Here is a 17,226-nt window from a genome sequence, read left to right as displayed (position 1 = left end):
TATTAATAGGATGTCCTAATAACTACTTAAAAAGCCTCCAGTTAATCAAAAATGCTGCAGCCAGAGTTCTGACTGGAATTAGCAAAAGAGATTATATTTCTCCTACATTAGCTTCTCTCCATTGGCCTCATGTAAAATCCATAATAAAGTTTGAAACACTCCTCCTCACATTTACAACACCTAATAATCCAGCTCCATCATTTCTTAAAGACCTCATATTTCTATATTTTCCAGGCAGAAAATTTCATTCTCAGAGTGCAGGTCTACTTGTGGTTCCTGGAGTTTCCAAATATAGAATTGGAGGCAAAGTCTTTAGCTATCAAGCCCCTCTCCTGTGGAACCAGCTCCCAGTTCAGGTTTCAGAGGCAGAAACTCTCTCTACATTTAAGACTAGACTTAAAACTTTCCTTTTTTGTAAAGCTTATAGTTAGAATTGCCTCAGGTGACTCTGGACCATCTCTTAGTTATGCTGCTATAGGTTAGTCTGCTGGGGGACCTCTACTGATAAACTGAGCTCCTCTCCCCTCCTATCCTCTCATCTATCCATTCAAATGACACTTTTGCATGTCATTAACTTTGTGTCTTCTCTCTCCTGTAGTCGTGCTTCCTCCTCTCTGTCTCCCTCTCTCTGCACTCCTTGTTGTTGTTTTTTGTTGCATGCTGCTCTTTTCTCTCTCCTCTTTCACCGGTTGAGGCAGATGTCCACCCACATCTGATTTGACGCTATACAAATAAAACTGAATTATCTCTGAACTCTGCCAAAACTGCTAAGTAGAGTTTAAACACTCAACAAGAAGCAGGTTAGTGGCTATGAAGAGCACTTGCTCACTGTGAAACTTGTTAAGAAACATTCATTTAAATATTAAATGCAGTTTGTATATTTATTTATTTATTTATTTATTATTTTGCATTACTATTTAAACCCTGTGTACCAAACTCTTGGGATTTTCTGTCATTAAAAATGTATATTGAACAATCATTCTGCCAAAAGAAAATAAAGAAAGGAAAGAATTTAAAGCCCAATTTTGCCATGACAGTCATGTACATGATAAGGGTATGTGACTGTAACGGCACTTTGCACTTGCTTAATACTAAAGTACTGTCTGTAAAGACTTAAATAAAACACTACCAGCCGAGAAACTGAAGTTTGCGCAGTCAAAAACCGACAGATAGGGCTTTAAATCAAACCTCTTTTGACTACGTTTAAAACCCAATCTGGTCAAGTTCCTCTTAAGAACTTCTCAGTCCAGGCTAAGACTTGGTAAGTGCTGCAAATGATGTCCTGTTGTGCTCAGAATTAAATCAAATGAGGTAGAACGTGAACATGTACGTGATATAAGCGAGCACAAACTTAATGAACCCTTTTTAATACTTCAGTAATAATTAATAGACTAGACTAGAAAATGGGTAATCTTCAACTATACTTTGGTTCCTTCAATAGCTTCATAAAAAGCTATGACATGTCACTTAATAAAAGATGATAATATAATCAACGCTTCTCCTGAAAGCCTCTTGGCTGAAAAGGTGCACAAGTAAATGGATCATCCAGAGCTCTTCCCCCTATGGTCCAGGAATGCAGAGGCCCCACAGCTACAGAACCTACAGCAGCCTGTTGACCAATCCGGGAGACAACCCGGTGCACCACCACTGGCTGCTGGACCAGAGGCGCCTCTGTGTGCAGAAGAGGTGCCCGAATATTAAGAGGCTGAGGAGCAGGAAGAGATGATACTGGGAGAAGGGGACAAGGTTTGCTGGGTTGGATCTGCTGTGGACCAGAAGTAAAGTAAGCAGGGACAGCTTTGATGGTTTCCTGCTTCTTACCAAACGGTGCCTGGAGGAAAACATCAGATATCTCAGCAGGTTTATGAGATGCATAAAAGGAGGAGCTGTTGAACGGCATCGTGCTTTCTTTTCCTGGTGTTTTAAAAGGGGCCAGCTGGAAGACATCAGAGAGGACTGGGGTGTTTTGGGGCTGGGGTGCTTGCTTGACAGGTATGAAATGAAGGTTGGTGGAAGGTCTTGTTATTGTATGGTGTTGTATGTTACTGTCATTGTAGACACACATAGCAACCCCCTGATGGATCGTCGACCTTTGATTCTCCTCAGATAACTGCACAGGAGTCCCAGTCCCAGCATCTTGCAGTGAATTACTGATGAGCTCCCTCTGCAGGTCTGTGTACGGGAGAAATGGTGAAAAGATTTTTTTTTGTTTGTTTGTTTGTTTTTTTACAAAAACATAATCAGTTATGTTAAACATAACAACATTAGGACACACTATCTATGTCAAGTCGGTTAAAACCTAGTTACCAATGTATTTTCATTTTAAAATATCATGACTATTTTGAATCTATAATTGTTGTCAATTTAATGAACATTTGTTGAGTAGGTTAACTAATAATGTGAATACAATGTTTACACCAGAAAACCTTATAATTAATACGCAACACACTGACATTCACGTTTGTATTTTATTTGCCACCCCTTTATAATTCTTTAATTATCTCACAAAAATAGAAGGAGCACACGATACCACGCAGGTTCAGGCCATAAAGACAAGAGGCATCTCAAAACACTCAATAGTATCAGTTAATTGACAGCTTTCTTTTTTTTTTTTTGGCAAAACAACAGAGAAAACGAGGGGCTTCTGTTTCACATCAAGGACTAATCTTGTGACCTGTTTGTTTGGCTTTACCGATCACAACAGCACGCAGGGGGCCACAGGGAGAAAGCTCGGGAGTTGCATAGGTTCAAACAGTAACTGCAAATGAATGAGCTGTTCAGTGGAAGGATCATAAAGAGGATGATTAAAAAAAGAAAAAGAATAAAACACAAAGCGCACTTTCAACTGCACATGCAGTACCCTCAGCCAACTCTTTTTAAAGTTTATTAAGATGATATAAGGGTATGTCAATTTTTAAACTCTACTCAAAATAGCCTCACATTTTGAATGACACTAAAACAGCACAGACACCCATCACTTAGCATTTACTGTCAGAGAACATGTGACTAATTGTGCTTTTTAATTTGGCACGACTCTCAGATTTTACTTTTCACCACTTAATGTTCTGTTTTTATTTCATTAATGCAACATGAAAAGCCATCCAGATTTGTGCAGTTTAGCGACATTGAAATACAACTTATTTATCATTCGAAATATTTAAGCTTGAATCACTTAACAGTAATCCATCCAATATCCAGAGTATGTTCAGTAGTTCTCACAAAACATAGTGTGATTTACAGCGTATGCTACTTAAAATAATTTTCTAACATGACAAAATGGAAGAAAAAAAAAGGAGGTGGACGTCCTCTTCCCACTATAATCATGCATGGGAAGCACAATGACCTTGTTTGATCCTACAGAAACATTTATATTGCTAATTGGAGCAGATTTTTCAAACCCTGGAGAGCTGACTTGATGCCGTCTGATAGTCAGACCACTGCTGCAGCAACAGTGTTGTATCTACACTGTAAGACTGGCAGATTGACCGTTTTCCCTCGTCACAGAGCCCGTTACTCGCCACTTTTCGGACAAATTCTCTTAACTGTTACTTGGAGCACAGACTTCCAGAGGACAGTGACACTGGGAAGCAGTACCCCATTATGTACCTGTCTCTCAGATAGAGTGGTGTAGATCGAACTACCTGAGAGGATTCAAGGGGGTCTGTGCTTTCACAAGAGATTCTAATGACGTCACCGCTGCCACGTTTGCAGCTAACAACACAAGTAGGCTACTGGAAAACACACCCAACAATTCGGACTCCACACACACACACACACACTCACTCATGCACGCACACACGCACATGTGGGCACACACCCACACACACTTATTACACTGTATACCAACACACATGAACATAACATTCAACAACACTGCCATGCTTTTTGATATGAATTTGGTGATCACTAAAACCAGTGTAGCGAAAACAAATCTTTTACAAAGCACTATTTCAGAAAAGAAAACGTTTTGAAAGAATTTAAATAAAACAGGACTAAGATTAAAGAAAATATGCTCCCACTCTCCAGAAAACTGTCGATGCTTAGAATAAAAATATAATCCTTCATCGGTGCATGTAAACACACGTAACACAGGCTCACTTTCTTTGCATTAAGGTGGAATAGGACATGGGATTCTGTCTAATCTTGAAGGTTGAACAAAAACTAGAATTATTATCTATACATTAAAATGTACTGACAATTATTGAGTAGATACATAAAAAAGAAAAACACACTTTCTCAACACACAGTTCCACAGAGGAATGAATAGTAGTAACAGTATACTGTATATAGAGTATTTTTCAATATTATTCAGCGATTATGGTGTTAAGAATTCTAGATATATATTTATTATAGACTAATATTTATTTCTTACATTCATTCTCTAACACTCTATTCATATTAACATTTATTAACAGGAAAACAATGTCATATATATATATGGTGTCATATATACAATATATATGACAGATTTCACAAGTAAAGCAACATGTTTTCCACAAGTAAAGCTTTATGACAATTACTTCCTATATACACAGAAAGAATAACCAATTCTATGGTCTGGATGAGAGCCTGCAGGAGCTGCAGTGATCTATTTACATAAATTAGAAGTAAACAAATGACAGGAATGTAGGAAGGACTGCACAATGTGGAATGAATGTTTGGGTTAATATTTTAAAGAAGCATGGCAGGGTGAGTGAGGATCATTTTTAAAATGCCACATTAGACTGTTTCTGTTAGTGGCAACAAATTACCTGCATAACTAATGTTTCATTTCCACACAACAGCTTTTCTGTTTCTAGTATTTCTAGTATTGGTGTTGAATATTAAAATTATTATTATTGTTTTTTTTTTTTTCTATGAACTAATTTACATGGCCTCGAGTCATGTCATAGTATATGGCACTTCATAGTTTATTCTGATGAGGGAAACCTTTTGTCTCCTGCTTGTGCTGCACTGGGAGCAGCAGAAGCAAAAGGAGAAGTAAGACTTGTTTATGGCTGCTGTGTTTCAAGACTCTTAATCAATCTGATGTCATTTCTCAGTCTAATATATAAACGGCATAAGTATATAATTCTAACTAACAGCCCTAGGCTAACAGAGGTAACATTTATGCTACTGTGCAAATCAGGCTACATGGAGTTTCAAATAAGTTTCCCTTTTATAGGAGAAATTAACTGACTTTTGATGGTTTCATTTTAAAATGAGCAAATAATTCTAGGAAGGAAAATTTAAAATGGCAACAACAACAAATACACTGGTGCACGATAACTACTACAACCACTTTTAACTATGCCTATTGTACACTACACCAATGACTTTCTATTGATCACTATTAGACATAATGCAATATTGTTCAAACAAACTGGATAGCAACATTATATCCTGACTGACAGAAAGATGCACTGTTTAATGTTTACAAAGGATGATGTAAGTGTACCGGTCACTCTTGAAACAATGGACAGTACATGACAGAGACTACTGTACAACAAAGAGAAAATGTGAGAGATGAAAGATGAAGAGAAGCCAGATATTGCAATCTACATGGTGGAGAGGGCAGGAATGAAGAAGCACTGAAAGGCAAAGGCGTTTCTACTGTAGGAGCTACAATAAAAATGACAGCCAAGGGGTGCAGGAAGCTAGCTATGACAACAGTGTTGATTGCTGTTATGCTATGCCAGTCTATAATCCAGTGTTACAGCTTCTACAGGAGGAGAGGCGCCTACAAGTCGATGAGCTGGTCCACCAGCAGCAGGGAGCGGGCCAAGCTGGGCAGGTTGGATTCAGAGCCACCACTGTTACTGCGCGAGTGGCCTCCTGAAACTGGCCGAAGACCCAGGAGGAAGGCAAAGGGACAAGTTGAATACAGGCAACCAGGGAGAAGAAGCGGAGCAGAAGGAGTTGCACAGCAGTTGAAGAAAGAGGGAGAGACGCAGAGGACAAGAGGCAGAAGAAAGAGAAAGAGACAGCAGAATTTACCCATTCAAATCTACTGCTTTTCAAACAGTGTTTAACTGAGGGTACTAATGGTATAAAAATGGTTCAAATACCAGATCCAGTTGTTATAAAGCTTAACAACCCATCTTTCTTTAGGATTCTTTAGGCCGAGGACTTACCTTGAGAATTCTTTCGGCCTGTGACTGGAATAGGATCAAACTCATCCTCTGTCCCTGCTTCTACGCAGGCTTGTTGGGGCTCAAAGTCTGAGATCAGCAGAGATGAGTCTGCAGGGGATAAAACTACGTTTTAGATGAAAGGCTAAAAAGAAAAAAGAGCATTGCCGCCTAATAAACATACAGTTTAGGCCAAACTAAGTTCATCATGAGAAAAACTAACCCAACCAGCAGCTACTGCAAAAACACATCTGCTGCTCTCCATTGAAACAACTGCCACTTGATAAGATATTATCAGAGATCAGTAGTAATTAGGATCATGCAGCTGACTGTGATTCAGAGTTGGCACCGTCAAAAACAGTAAAATGCCTTCGTTCATCAGCTAAGAATAAGCAACCGAACCTCAGCTGTGAATCCCTAAATTTAGTTGATATAATGTGGTTTTATGTAGGATTTTATACAAAAGAAGCACCTAACTACAATATCAAAGGTTTATGAAGTTATAAGGTATATATAAATATAAAGTATACAGTGTATCAGTGAATTTGGATTAGATCAGTTTATTAAGCTGCGATTAAAGTGCTTCTGCTGCCATCAAGGGGTTGAAATTTGCAGCTTGCAGCACACAACCTCAGTGCTTATAGTTAATGACAGCTGATGTTGTTCCTCAAGGCTGTTTGCTGAGATTTATTTTTAGTTTTTCTGCTCTCTACTATTGACAAGAGCTTAATGTCCTACTGACCAAACTGGTCTGGTAATAGTTTTAAGATAGCAATACTACACATTTCTGTAACCTCCTAAAACCATGTTTACTAATGTTACTGTAGAACTTTCTGCAATATTTAAAGTGGGCACAGCACACTTAATGAACTTAATGTTAGATAGCTACACAGAGAAAACTGAAATCTCCTACAATTAAATGTGTGGCTCACTGCCTTATTTTACAAGATTCTTACACCTTACCCGCTTTAGGTTGTGTCGATTCTCCAGACAACAGACTAAAATCATCTAAAGCAGAGGCAGCGGAGGTGGGGGCGGAGGAAACTGAGGAGGTGGCACTGCTCGCTGCCTGAGGGCCGGATGGACCGGAGATCAGAGAGCAGCCCAGGAGTGAGTCGTCTGCAGTGAGAGGGTCTGGGACAGGAGAAGCCAAAGGTAGACAGAGAAGAGGCTAAAGTTAGTTATGGTTCAAATACATGACAGACATGTTGAGGATGTTATTAATGTTAAAGAAACCATGTCTGAGGTCTAGAAATATTACCCACAGTGCTTAGTGCTTTGAGGGTAAAGATGAGATAAATAACCTTCTCTTATATTATTAATAGAATACATTTAAAATACCCTAAAAACTTGATATACAGTACATTTCTCACAGTCTCACAACATGAAAAGTCTCTATCTTGACCCTATTGTAAAAAGTAACCACACAAATAACAGTAAATAGATTGAATTTTTCCCTACATTTACTGAAATGCATTGAGACACACAAGCTGGCATTTAGCCCATGACGCGCACACACCTTTAGCAGACTCCTCCACAGACCCACCAAAGGGATCAGACAATAACAAGAGGTCGGGAAGCATGAGTGAGGACGTGTCTGGGGATTTGAGTCCTTCAATCAGTTTCTCTAAAGGTCAGTGATGAAAAAGACAGGAGACATTTGAGCAAAATACATTATATGATTTTATTACTGATAGAGTCTATTGAGAGAGAGAGAGATAAAAACCTATCACACTGAAGAGTGGTTGTGTATAGCATGGATCTACAGACAGCAACACTTACCTGGTGCATCTGATAGTTCAAGGGTGCGGAAAGGATCTGGGACAGCCAATAATGAGGCTCCTAAGTCCACATCAAGAATGGCTGATGGCCTTTCAGCTGGTAAACAAAGCAATGTTCTATAGCAAAGATGCATGATGAGGCAACAACATAGCCTAAAAAAATATTATGAAGGAAGCTCCGTCTGACACAGAGTGAGACCCTACGTTACAGCACTACCTGATGACATTACACTGTATTAGTAAATCAATTCCTAACTTAGTGTCTTATTAAAGGGAGAATATGAACTATTAGTGGTACACAGTCCTGCCAGAACTTCAGATTGAGGTGGTGATTTTTTGTTTCTTCAAGTGGACTCATTCCCTTCTGGTCATGTGCAGCCAGTGAGGTATGCTTATTTATATATATTTTCCATTGTGCATATGTTTATTTTAATTTACAACCTGTATGTGTGATACGTGTGTTCATTGTGTTTTATACCAGTTTCTTGGGATGCATTGTCCATAGTTGTGGTCTGCAGTCCTGGTATCAACTCTTCGGAAGAAGACGTCTCCGTTTCTGAAAGTAGGTCTAGTAAAAAAGAAAAAAAGAAATCCTGTTTATTAAATACCTGAAAACAGCATGCACAGACATACACACCCACACACCTTTACCATTAGGTTTTTTGTCATCAGCTTTAAATTCCTCCACAGTGAGGGTGGAGAAGTTGTCATCGTCAAAGGGGTTCCATGCAGGCTGTGTGGGAGTGTCGGTGGCACCACCTGAGGTAGGAACAGTGGCTCCTGTTTTACTTTGTTCCTGCTCTGCATCACCAACACTGAGCTGTGCGGTACTCGGTTGAGATGTAAGTGATCTGCAGACACAAACACAAAATTCCACATATCAAACAATGAGGAGAAGACCTGAACTTTAACTGTTCTTCGGGGTTTATTCTAGTAAACGTGCTTACTGGTTGAGGGCAGCGTCTCCACTAGCTCCTAGTGGCTGCTCTAAATCACTAACAGGAACTGCAGAAACACTGCTCACTGAGGTGTCACTCGGGATGCGTTGGTGGGCTCCTTCTTCAGCTGTCTTTGGGGAAGCAGGTGGAGTCTGATCAAAAGAGGTATGAAGCAAAACACATAAAATGAAGCAAAAGAAGCGAAAAGGATATGTTCAGATACTGGATGGTGAGCAGCAGGCCACTTACTGCCTCAGCTGATTTTTGGGCGATCTCAGAGGACGCGGGCTGAGCTTGGGTAGCTGTTGCCTGAGAAACAGGCGACTGACCAGGGGCCGGTTTGCTGGGTGAAGGCTGAACTGCTGCCTGCTGAGCCTGGCTAGGCTGCTTACGCCGCGCTGGTCTTTGAGGTGGAGCTGGGCTGGAGGGAGTCTGTGCTCCTTGCTGGGAGGTGGAGCTAACCACAGGAGGAGGTGTAGTCTGTTGCTGGACTGTAGGCTGCACTTGTGGTTGGATGTCAGCCTTGTTCACTGGTGACACGATTGCTGCTGCTGCTGCTGTAGTCTCTGCTCCTGTAGCAGCAGCTGGCTGCACAGCCTGTCACACAGAGACAGATTACACTTCATGATACAATTTAGGTTACATCTCTAAGCAAGTGGCAAGCCAAAAGACAAGAATAGCTTTAAGTACAGTAAGTATTCCAGATCCTAAAAGCAACTGTGAATATGATATCCTGTAAGTGTAGGGCTGATTTTATTCATTGTGCCTTAATCTCTTTGACCTTTTTGTTTTCTACAATTTGTTTGTCAAATCCCAGAACCATGAGTCTTTAGATTTTGTCAGATCTACAGTCCAAAAACAACTAATATTTAATTTCCAATGATTTAAAACTGAAAATCCGCAAATGCACTGCTACTGATCAGTTGATTTGATTAGTAACACCAATTATCAGACAATCATAAACTGTGCTTTACTGAAGACATTTGCTTCTGTGTTTTTCTATACAGAAACAGGATATATATTCGTTTCCAGCTGCATAAAGCTGTTTCCAGAGTAATTAGTCAGCATGAACCTGCTTCTGCTGAGCTGTAGGCTGAATAGAATTGTTTTGTGGCTGGATGAGTGGCAGAGCTGAGGTCTGTGCCTTCTGTGACTGCAGAGCTGCAGCTGGCTGAGAGAGGTCTAAGCTGACTCCTGTGGGATGTAGAAAACAACACACAGTGTAACTACATATTACACTTGAGAGAATATGGAACTATTTTAACCTTTATACTGCTACAGTGGCAGAAAAATGTAAACAACATGCAAAAAAAAAGAGAAGAGCATTAAAAGAAGCATTTGAGGTGATCATCTAAAAAATCTATTTGATATTGTTACATAATCTATTAAATGCTGAAAAAAAAGTGACTTGTAATACATACAAACCTGAGATCAACCGAAAAGCATGTGATAATCACTTTGGACCTGTGGTTACATAGCTTTAATGAGTCTTAACCTTAATACTTGATCTGTTCCTGGTGAGAATTACAAGATTCAACAAGTGACAACGGATTACAGGGATACCTGTCTTCATCTATATTCAAAAGCTTGTTTTTTTCCTGTGATGGCTAAGACAGTAAGGACAGAGATGAAGTGCTGTACGTACCCACAGGCTGAGCTGCGCCACCAGGGAGATTAGCCCGCTTGCGAGGAGTGAGAGCAGCAGGCTGGATGGGTAGGATGCCAGCAGCAGGCTGGGTATGGGCTGCTTTGGGCCTCTGGCGAGGGGTGATGGAGGTTTCAGTGGTGGGAATTGGATCTGTCAGTCTGGCAACAAAGGGAGGATGTTGGCCTTCTTGTTAATTAAGGGATGCTTTGTTAACATAATCATTTAATGAGTATCAGAATACTGCCCGTATCTAATTACTTCCACAAAATGTAGTATTGCTAGAGCTTTAATGGAAATTCGGTGTAAGCAGGTTATGCTTGCCTGGGTTTAGTCTGGCTCTTCTTTGCTGCAGCAGCCTCACTTGCTTTGATTGGCTCAGGAAGTTTAGAAGGAATTGGAGAATTCTGGATTACAGAGGAAAATGTAAAAACTTATAAAGAACTTTACTAATGTAGTTAGTAAGGTAGTTCTCTTACTAATGAAGAATATAATCATCATATCCTAATCAACAGCCATTTTCAACTGTATCCAACTGATGAAAGAGTGCAGATATTTTTTTTCCTATATCACAACAACTTAAAGCCAGACAAATAGTCCATAGTTAAATCTAGAAAATCTATTCCTGATTAGCAAAAGCAAAGCAAATCCAAGAATTTCCGCTGACCCTAGATGCTGAGAGAGACTGACCTTCACATTCTGAACAGGGCAGGTCCGCTGAGCAAGTTTAAAAGCAAAGTAGGACACCTGATATATATCTGGTCTTTTGTCTGGGTCTGGCTCCAGCATGTACCCTAAAAAACACCAAAAAAATCAGTGATATTCAAGAAAAGAAATGGAAAGAATGAGCATGCATTCACAATAAAACCATAAGTGCACACCTTAGAAAAAAAATGAATTTGATGTTGACAAAAAATAAATTAATGTTTAAGAGGGACTAACGAATGAGGCAGTGAAGATCGTAAGAGTAGCGTGAGTTATCTGGAATGGTGAAACTGCCATCACAGATGGCCACCTGGCTTTCACCAAATGGCAGAGTGAAGAAGCACAACTTGTACAGCAAACAACCCAGCGCCTGGAGAAGAAAACCATATGCACACCCCACCACACCATATTCAAAGAGGAGAGGAGATAGAGAGGAAAGGAGAGGAGATTAATTTCTCAGAAAACCATTTTTCCCCTCTAAACACCAGCAAGTGTAAGGTTATAAAAGTATTCAGTAACATCAGAGAAGCAAACATTTCAGACTTTAAGCTGTACAGAAACAATTAGAGATCCAGATTATTTTGGTTGTCAGTTCAAATGAAATCCGCGCATCAGCTTAATTAAGAAGCTTATATATTTAATATATAAATATCCCATGATGTCAAACGCTCACCCAGATATCTGCTTTTGTGGTGATAATCTTGTTGTTGTACAGGTTTACCATCTCAGGGGCACGATATGATAAGGTTGTGTACCTAAAAGAACACAAATAGTACAATAATAAATTGAGAAAACTCCGTGGCAGTGAAATAAAACCTCTTCAGTCTATACAGTAATGGAGGTGGTGATTTTATTTGTTTCTTTTAATTAAGCAAAATGTCCTTCAATGTCCAACCAACATAGCATTACCTAAAAGATGCACTAATGCGCTAATATCACCAAAGCAGATGTAAAGAGGCACAAACTTTTTGATCTCTTCCTCCACAGCGGCCACTCCTTCAGTCTGTGGACTTTGGAACTTGTTAGTGGCACTGCCGAAGTCACAAAGCACATAATGACCCTTGTCATGCAGGAGGATGTTCTCCACCTGCAGATACACAAACAGGTGAGACTCTCACAGTCACAAATGTCAACTGTGATTCTGTGAAGACATCACAGCAGGATGATCTGGAATGTGTTGGAGAAAAACGTGATGGCTGCAATGCTTTGCATACTGCAAAGCACTACACAGAACTAAAGTGGCAAAATATGTCACCTTAAGGTCTCTGTGGATGATAGGTGTCTTGCGCTGGTGCAGGCGAGAGACGGCATCACAGGTGTCACAGAAGATCTGCAGCACCTCAGCCTCAGTGAAGCCAGTCTGGAGCCTCTGGTTCATCAGATTGACCACCTGCCCTCCTGCAAATAATATCCGAACAGCATGAACAACAAGGGAAATTAACCTCAACATATGACTGTATTGTATCACTGTTATTCTGTTCAAACACTGATACTGTTCTGACTATTTACACAATAGCAGCTTTGTTAACAGCACGTGTATACTGTAATACAAATTGACTCTGGAACTGAGAGTGCTGCACAAACTCATGCTAAACTAAGGTAAACTAATGCTTCCAACAATCAAAGTATGTGGTTCCAACCACACCCCACCTTCCTTTCAGCACTCACCCTTGCAGTAATCCATAAGTATGAGAACCTCCCATACATCCCTTGATCCCATAGCTGTGATACTGGAGTCCAAATAACCAACAATATTCTTGTGACCGACAAGGTCTTTCTGCAAAAAGCACAAACACACAGTCCAGAGCATTACCACACAACTGAGAATTAAGTATGCAGTGATAAGCACAGTGTGCTTACATCATGAGACAAGAGGAACAAATGCTTGAAGCTTAAAAAGCTTCTAAAATGACTTTAAAAGAACCAGAAAATATGACAGAATGACACATGAAAGAAAAGATTAAAATGAATGTTTTTTTCTATAGTTTACATCTAGGATGTTTTGGATGTTAGTTTTAAATTCATTTGACCAGTCTTTGAGATAAGATGCAGTTTGGCAACATCACCTGCAGAGGGAGCTGCAGTGAAAAGTTGAAATCAGTTACTGTAGACTACAAAAAAAAAAGTACTGCAGCTGACCTGAAAGGTTGTCAGTCAGCGTTAGTTTGTGTATCTTTGTGTACAGCTGAGAGAAACATAAAATGAGAAACACTGAGAGGTAAAGGTAACACTGTGTGCTAAAATTCAGATATCATCTTTGAACCTAATGTCAGTTTCAAGAGCAAAACTAGGCCCAAAGGTTTTACAATGTACTGTATGCAATTGACCATCCATTGCTTCCTTCCTTCAACTCAATGAATATGGATACAAAGGTGATCCAAATGCAGAAGTAGATGGCCTGTTGAGATTTCATGTTCATATAAATAACCTCTACAGCTGATTCTTCAGCACATCCCAGGGGACAAGAGCTGAACATGCAAACTAATACAATGAAAACAAAAACACATCCCAATAAAAAACAAATAATTAAATACAGAAGAACCAACCCAACAACCCCACTGAAGGCTGAATGTGTACTGAATCCAGCAATTGTTCTTAAGTTTTTCTGGGCAGAAGAAGACATTTGTGGTTTTCTTGAAATGTCTCGGTACAAATACAATTTCACAAGACATTTGTTTGGTATTTGACTTCATATGTGGTTTTCCCGAGCGTAGAAAAAACAACATGAGCAGTGATAAGAAACGAGCAGACAAATGTTTCATCTCTGCAACTCACCATTATTTGAATCTCCCGTTTGCAAACCTGCAGATCATGCTCGTTATTGACATACATCCTCTTCAGGGCACAACGCACGCCTTGGTTTGTTCGCACGAGGAAAACAATTGCAAAACCACCTGCAGGATTCAGAAAGATACCAAATTCAAATACTGTTCTTAAAAGAGACGACATATCAGCAAAGTCTTCACACTTACCAACTGGGGCAAAACCCCAAACAAGACCTTCTTTCTCTATCTACACTACTGTAGTTGAAAATTCTGCATCCAATCCCCCTCATAAGCTTTCTTATGGCACCATAACTTGGAAATTTAAATGAGATGTTGTTTTTAAATTCATTCACTTAAACAACTGTAGACATTTTGTTTGTGTAGTCTTACATCAATATGACCAAACAAGACCAAATGGTGCAGCCTTACAGCGTTATGCATTAGTCATGTCATTGCTGCAGGCTTTACATAGAGGCCTACATTGAGGCCTAACCATCTGGTATAGCTCAGACCGCAAATTCACTTTGTCGAGTTTGGATGTGGCAGAGTCATCAATTTCAGACAGGCACTGTGGCTTATACTGCATCCTCAACTTGAGACATGAATGGTATTGTATGACAGTGAGGCATTATAAATCGGCAAAACACAACAGGATTGCACAGGGTTGCAGAATGTGGCTGTGTATGATAGTACCGTAAGTACAAACACACTCTATTTAACACTTTAAGACAGATGACATGACCACAGTCTGCAATCGAGAAAAATATGAAAACATGAGGTAGTTCGAGTTCAATCGTGAGTTGGTAGAATTAAAGAATGTGTCCGTTTTATTTCACTTCACACGTCAAATGTTGTTTTTGTTTGTATTTTTCAGTACTTGCATTAGCATGTGTGCAGTCTATTAAAATACCTACTATGAAATGTTAGCTCACGAGTTCACTGAACTAGAAACAGAGGAATAACGTAGAGATTGCATTTCCCCAAAACAACTTTGTTTGGCCAAGTATAGGCCTCTACTTCGACATCAGTAATTTTGTGCTGATGTCCTGAAGTCTTAGGAAGTGCCTACCTCTGGTATCTATAAATAAATCCAGCAATTATGTGCAGCATGTAAGGTACCCATTCATTCATTTCTAAAAGCTACTCAGGAAGGTCTGCACCTCTTTGAATCAAACTTGTGAATCCTAAAAAAAAATACAAAGCTCTTAAAGACAGCGGGCCTCTGCTTTGCATTTGTGAGATTTGCATTTGTGAGATTTGTGATTTCTAAGGTTACATTGCTGCATTTGTCACGAGACTCATGCATTTGGCTTGAGCGTGCAGGACACACGTCAGACTTCCACAACAAGCAAGAAAATAAAAGCATCATCTGGTCTGTGCAAGCCCTTCTCACCTTCTGCAACAATCTCCTCGACAGTGACTTGGTGTCGCCCGACAGTGAAGTTTCGTCCAATGAAATTTCCGCCTGCATGACTGGACCCAGAGCTGCCACCTCCTCCTCCAGACCCAGGCCCGGAGCTGACCAACTCCCGACGCGAATCAAAGAACTTCCTCATGCTGTCGAGATGACACAGGAGCGTTTGCGGCTTCAATCACAGACACACACACACACACACACACACAGAGAGATGAGCCGCTCGTTTCCTGTGCACTCAATTCTTGCACTGACAGATCAAATTGTAAAGCCCACGATATATGACGCTTCAGGAAAGTCTTATTTGCTGCCTGAAACACGCACGGATGTCTTTGTCACTTCTGACTATGCTGAGACAACCCAGATTTTTGGTGGCAAATGTCCCATTTGCTTGCCAACACAAGCCAGTTGGTGATAGCTAGAGCGGCTGCGACTAGCTGTTATGTAATTGAATTACACCACCCAGGAGGCTAAAGCATCTCGGAGAAAGTATTTCGTTAGCTATCCATCCAGCTGTTCATGGTTGGCCGCTGCTGCTCGTAACATTAACGTTAGGTCCTTCTCCATCTCGTCCAGCCATTACCAAGCTAGCTAAGTGCTAGCTACTTACGCGCTATGACATTTCGTGTAAGGTTATCCAGGTTATCCTCTGAAGATAATGTCTCCCAGTGCGATGTATCCGACGTGTAACTTGTGTAATAGCGATGCCCGAAAAAATCTTTCCATGCTCATTCAAGTGCAGCGGCCGTCTGTTGCCACATAGCCGCCCGTCGATCTATTTAATTGCTTCCATCTTCAATAAAACTGGGATTTCACTTAGCTAACGTTAACGCGTTAGCGCGATGCTGCCTCTCGTCCACACAAACAGGCGCCGACTCGACAGGAAGCTGGAGCTGTTTGTTACAAGCGTAGCGGCAAACGACAAACCGCAGAATTTCACGTCTATCAAAACATTAGCTGCCTAATCTCTGCAACCACAGCAATCTTTGGCTGCCAGCAATATCGCAACATCCTAGCTGTTGCTGTTGACGCGCGCGCGGAACTGTGGGTATTGTAGTTGTAGGCGTGCAGCCCATTCGAACTCATTTGCTGCGTTCAAGTGTGTATACTAGCAGTAGGGATTTTCATGATTCGGAATTTTATCCGGATTTTCATTTCTCCTACTTTGTGGAAACAACAAAAGACAAGCCAAGAGTGTCATGAAAGCCAAAGACATATTTCTAAAAACAGTTGAGGGAAGGTTTTTGTTTGTTTATTTGTATCTGGCTTCATTTGTGTAGTACCACAAATTTATAACATGATAAACATAGCTACTTTAGACCAGATATGATCTGACGTACATCAATAACAAAAATTCCTATTGTGAATAATGTAACTTTAGTAGAGTAAAGATAAAAACAACCATGACTTTTCACTTCAGTGAAACCTGTAGCTCTCTCTCTCTCTCTCTCGCTCTCATTTTTAACACTCAGTTAACATTATTAGTAATTAAAAATCATGGGGAAACCAGTGGAGCGGTGTGTCCCACTGATTTTCTAATTGTTGTTGAACAACAATGGCACAGATGAAGATGGTTTTAGTCTATTTAAGATATTGAAATATTTTAAAATATAGGCATAAAAACACAATAAAGGCCTGGGCCAAAATATGAAGATCAAATAACATTTAAACAATCAAATATTTTAAGAGAGGTTGTAATAATTTAAACCCATAGGGGGAAATAATACTTTTGGAATATGGGCAGGTAATAGACGGATTGGATACAATCAGATATTTTCAGATGATATTATATAAAAATATATAACCAAAACACACTTTAATAATTATTTACAGTTCATTATACAAGTTATATACTAATAGACATAGGA

The 17,226-nt window shown here is 40.0% G+C and overlaps 1 protein-coding gene across 4 annotated transcripts; it reads right to left on the bottom strand.

The window, feature by feature from the left end:
- Nucleotides 1-624: 624 nt before the first annotated feature.
- On the bottom strand, nt 625-16,395 carry LOC113147928 (AP2-associated protein kinase 1-like). Of its 4 annotated transcripts, XM_026339267.1 has the most exons (21): nt 15,969-16,395; nt 15,338-15,530; nt 13,955-14,073; nt 12,848-12,956; nt 12,435-12,577; nt 12,145-12,266; nt 11,853-11,934; nt 11,417-11,549; nt 11,165-11,268; nt 10,799-10,881; nt 10,475-10,635; nt 9,902-10,023; nt 9,079-9,426; nt 8,839-8,981; nt 8,537-8,742; nt 8,370-8,459; nt 7,893-7,988; nt 7,630-7,737; nt 7,074-7,244; nt 6,114-6,221; nt 625-2,172 (listed from the first exon to the last, which is right to left on the bottom strand). In XM_026339267.1, exons 2-21 carry the CDS (start codon nt 15,498-15,500, stop codon nt 1,490-1,492), a joined length of 3,294 nt encoding a protein of 1,097 aa, XP_026195052.1. In that variant the 5' UTR covers nt 15,501-15,530; nt 15,969-16,395; the 3' UTR covers nt 625-1,489. The 4 variants fall into 4 exon arrangements, with proteins under 4 accessions (XP_026195052.1, XP_026195053.1, XP_033181724.1 ...); XM_026339268.1 differs by having other exon boundaries at nt 8,543-8,742; nt 15,338-16,395; XM_026339269.1 differs by lacking the exon at nt 625-2,172 and adding an exon at nt 3,042-5,820 and having other exon boundaries at nt 15,338-16,395.
- Between the last annotated feature and the right edge of the window lie 831 nt (nt 16,396-17,226).

This window comes from Anabas testudineus, chromosome 22, assembly GCF_900324465.2.
Source record: "Anabas testudineus chromosome 22, fAnaTes1.2, whole genome shotgun sequence".
NCBI classification, from domain to species: Eukaryota; Metazoa; Chordata; class Actinopteri; order Anabantiformes; family Anabantidae; genus Anabas; species Anabas testudineus.
Note: the sequence above shows the minus strand (reverse complement) of the source record. Positions and strands in the feature narration are given on the sequence as shown.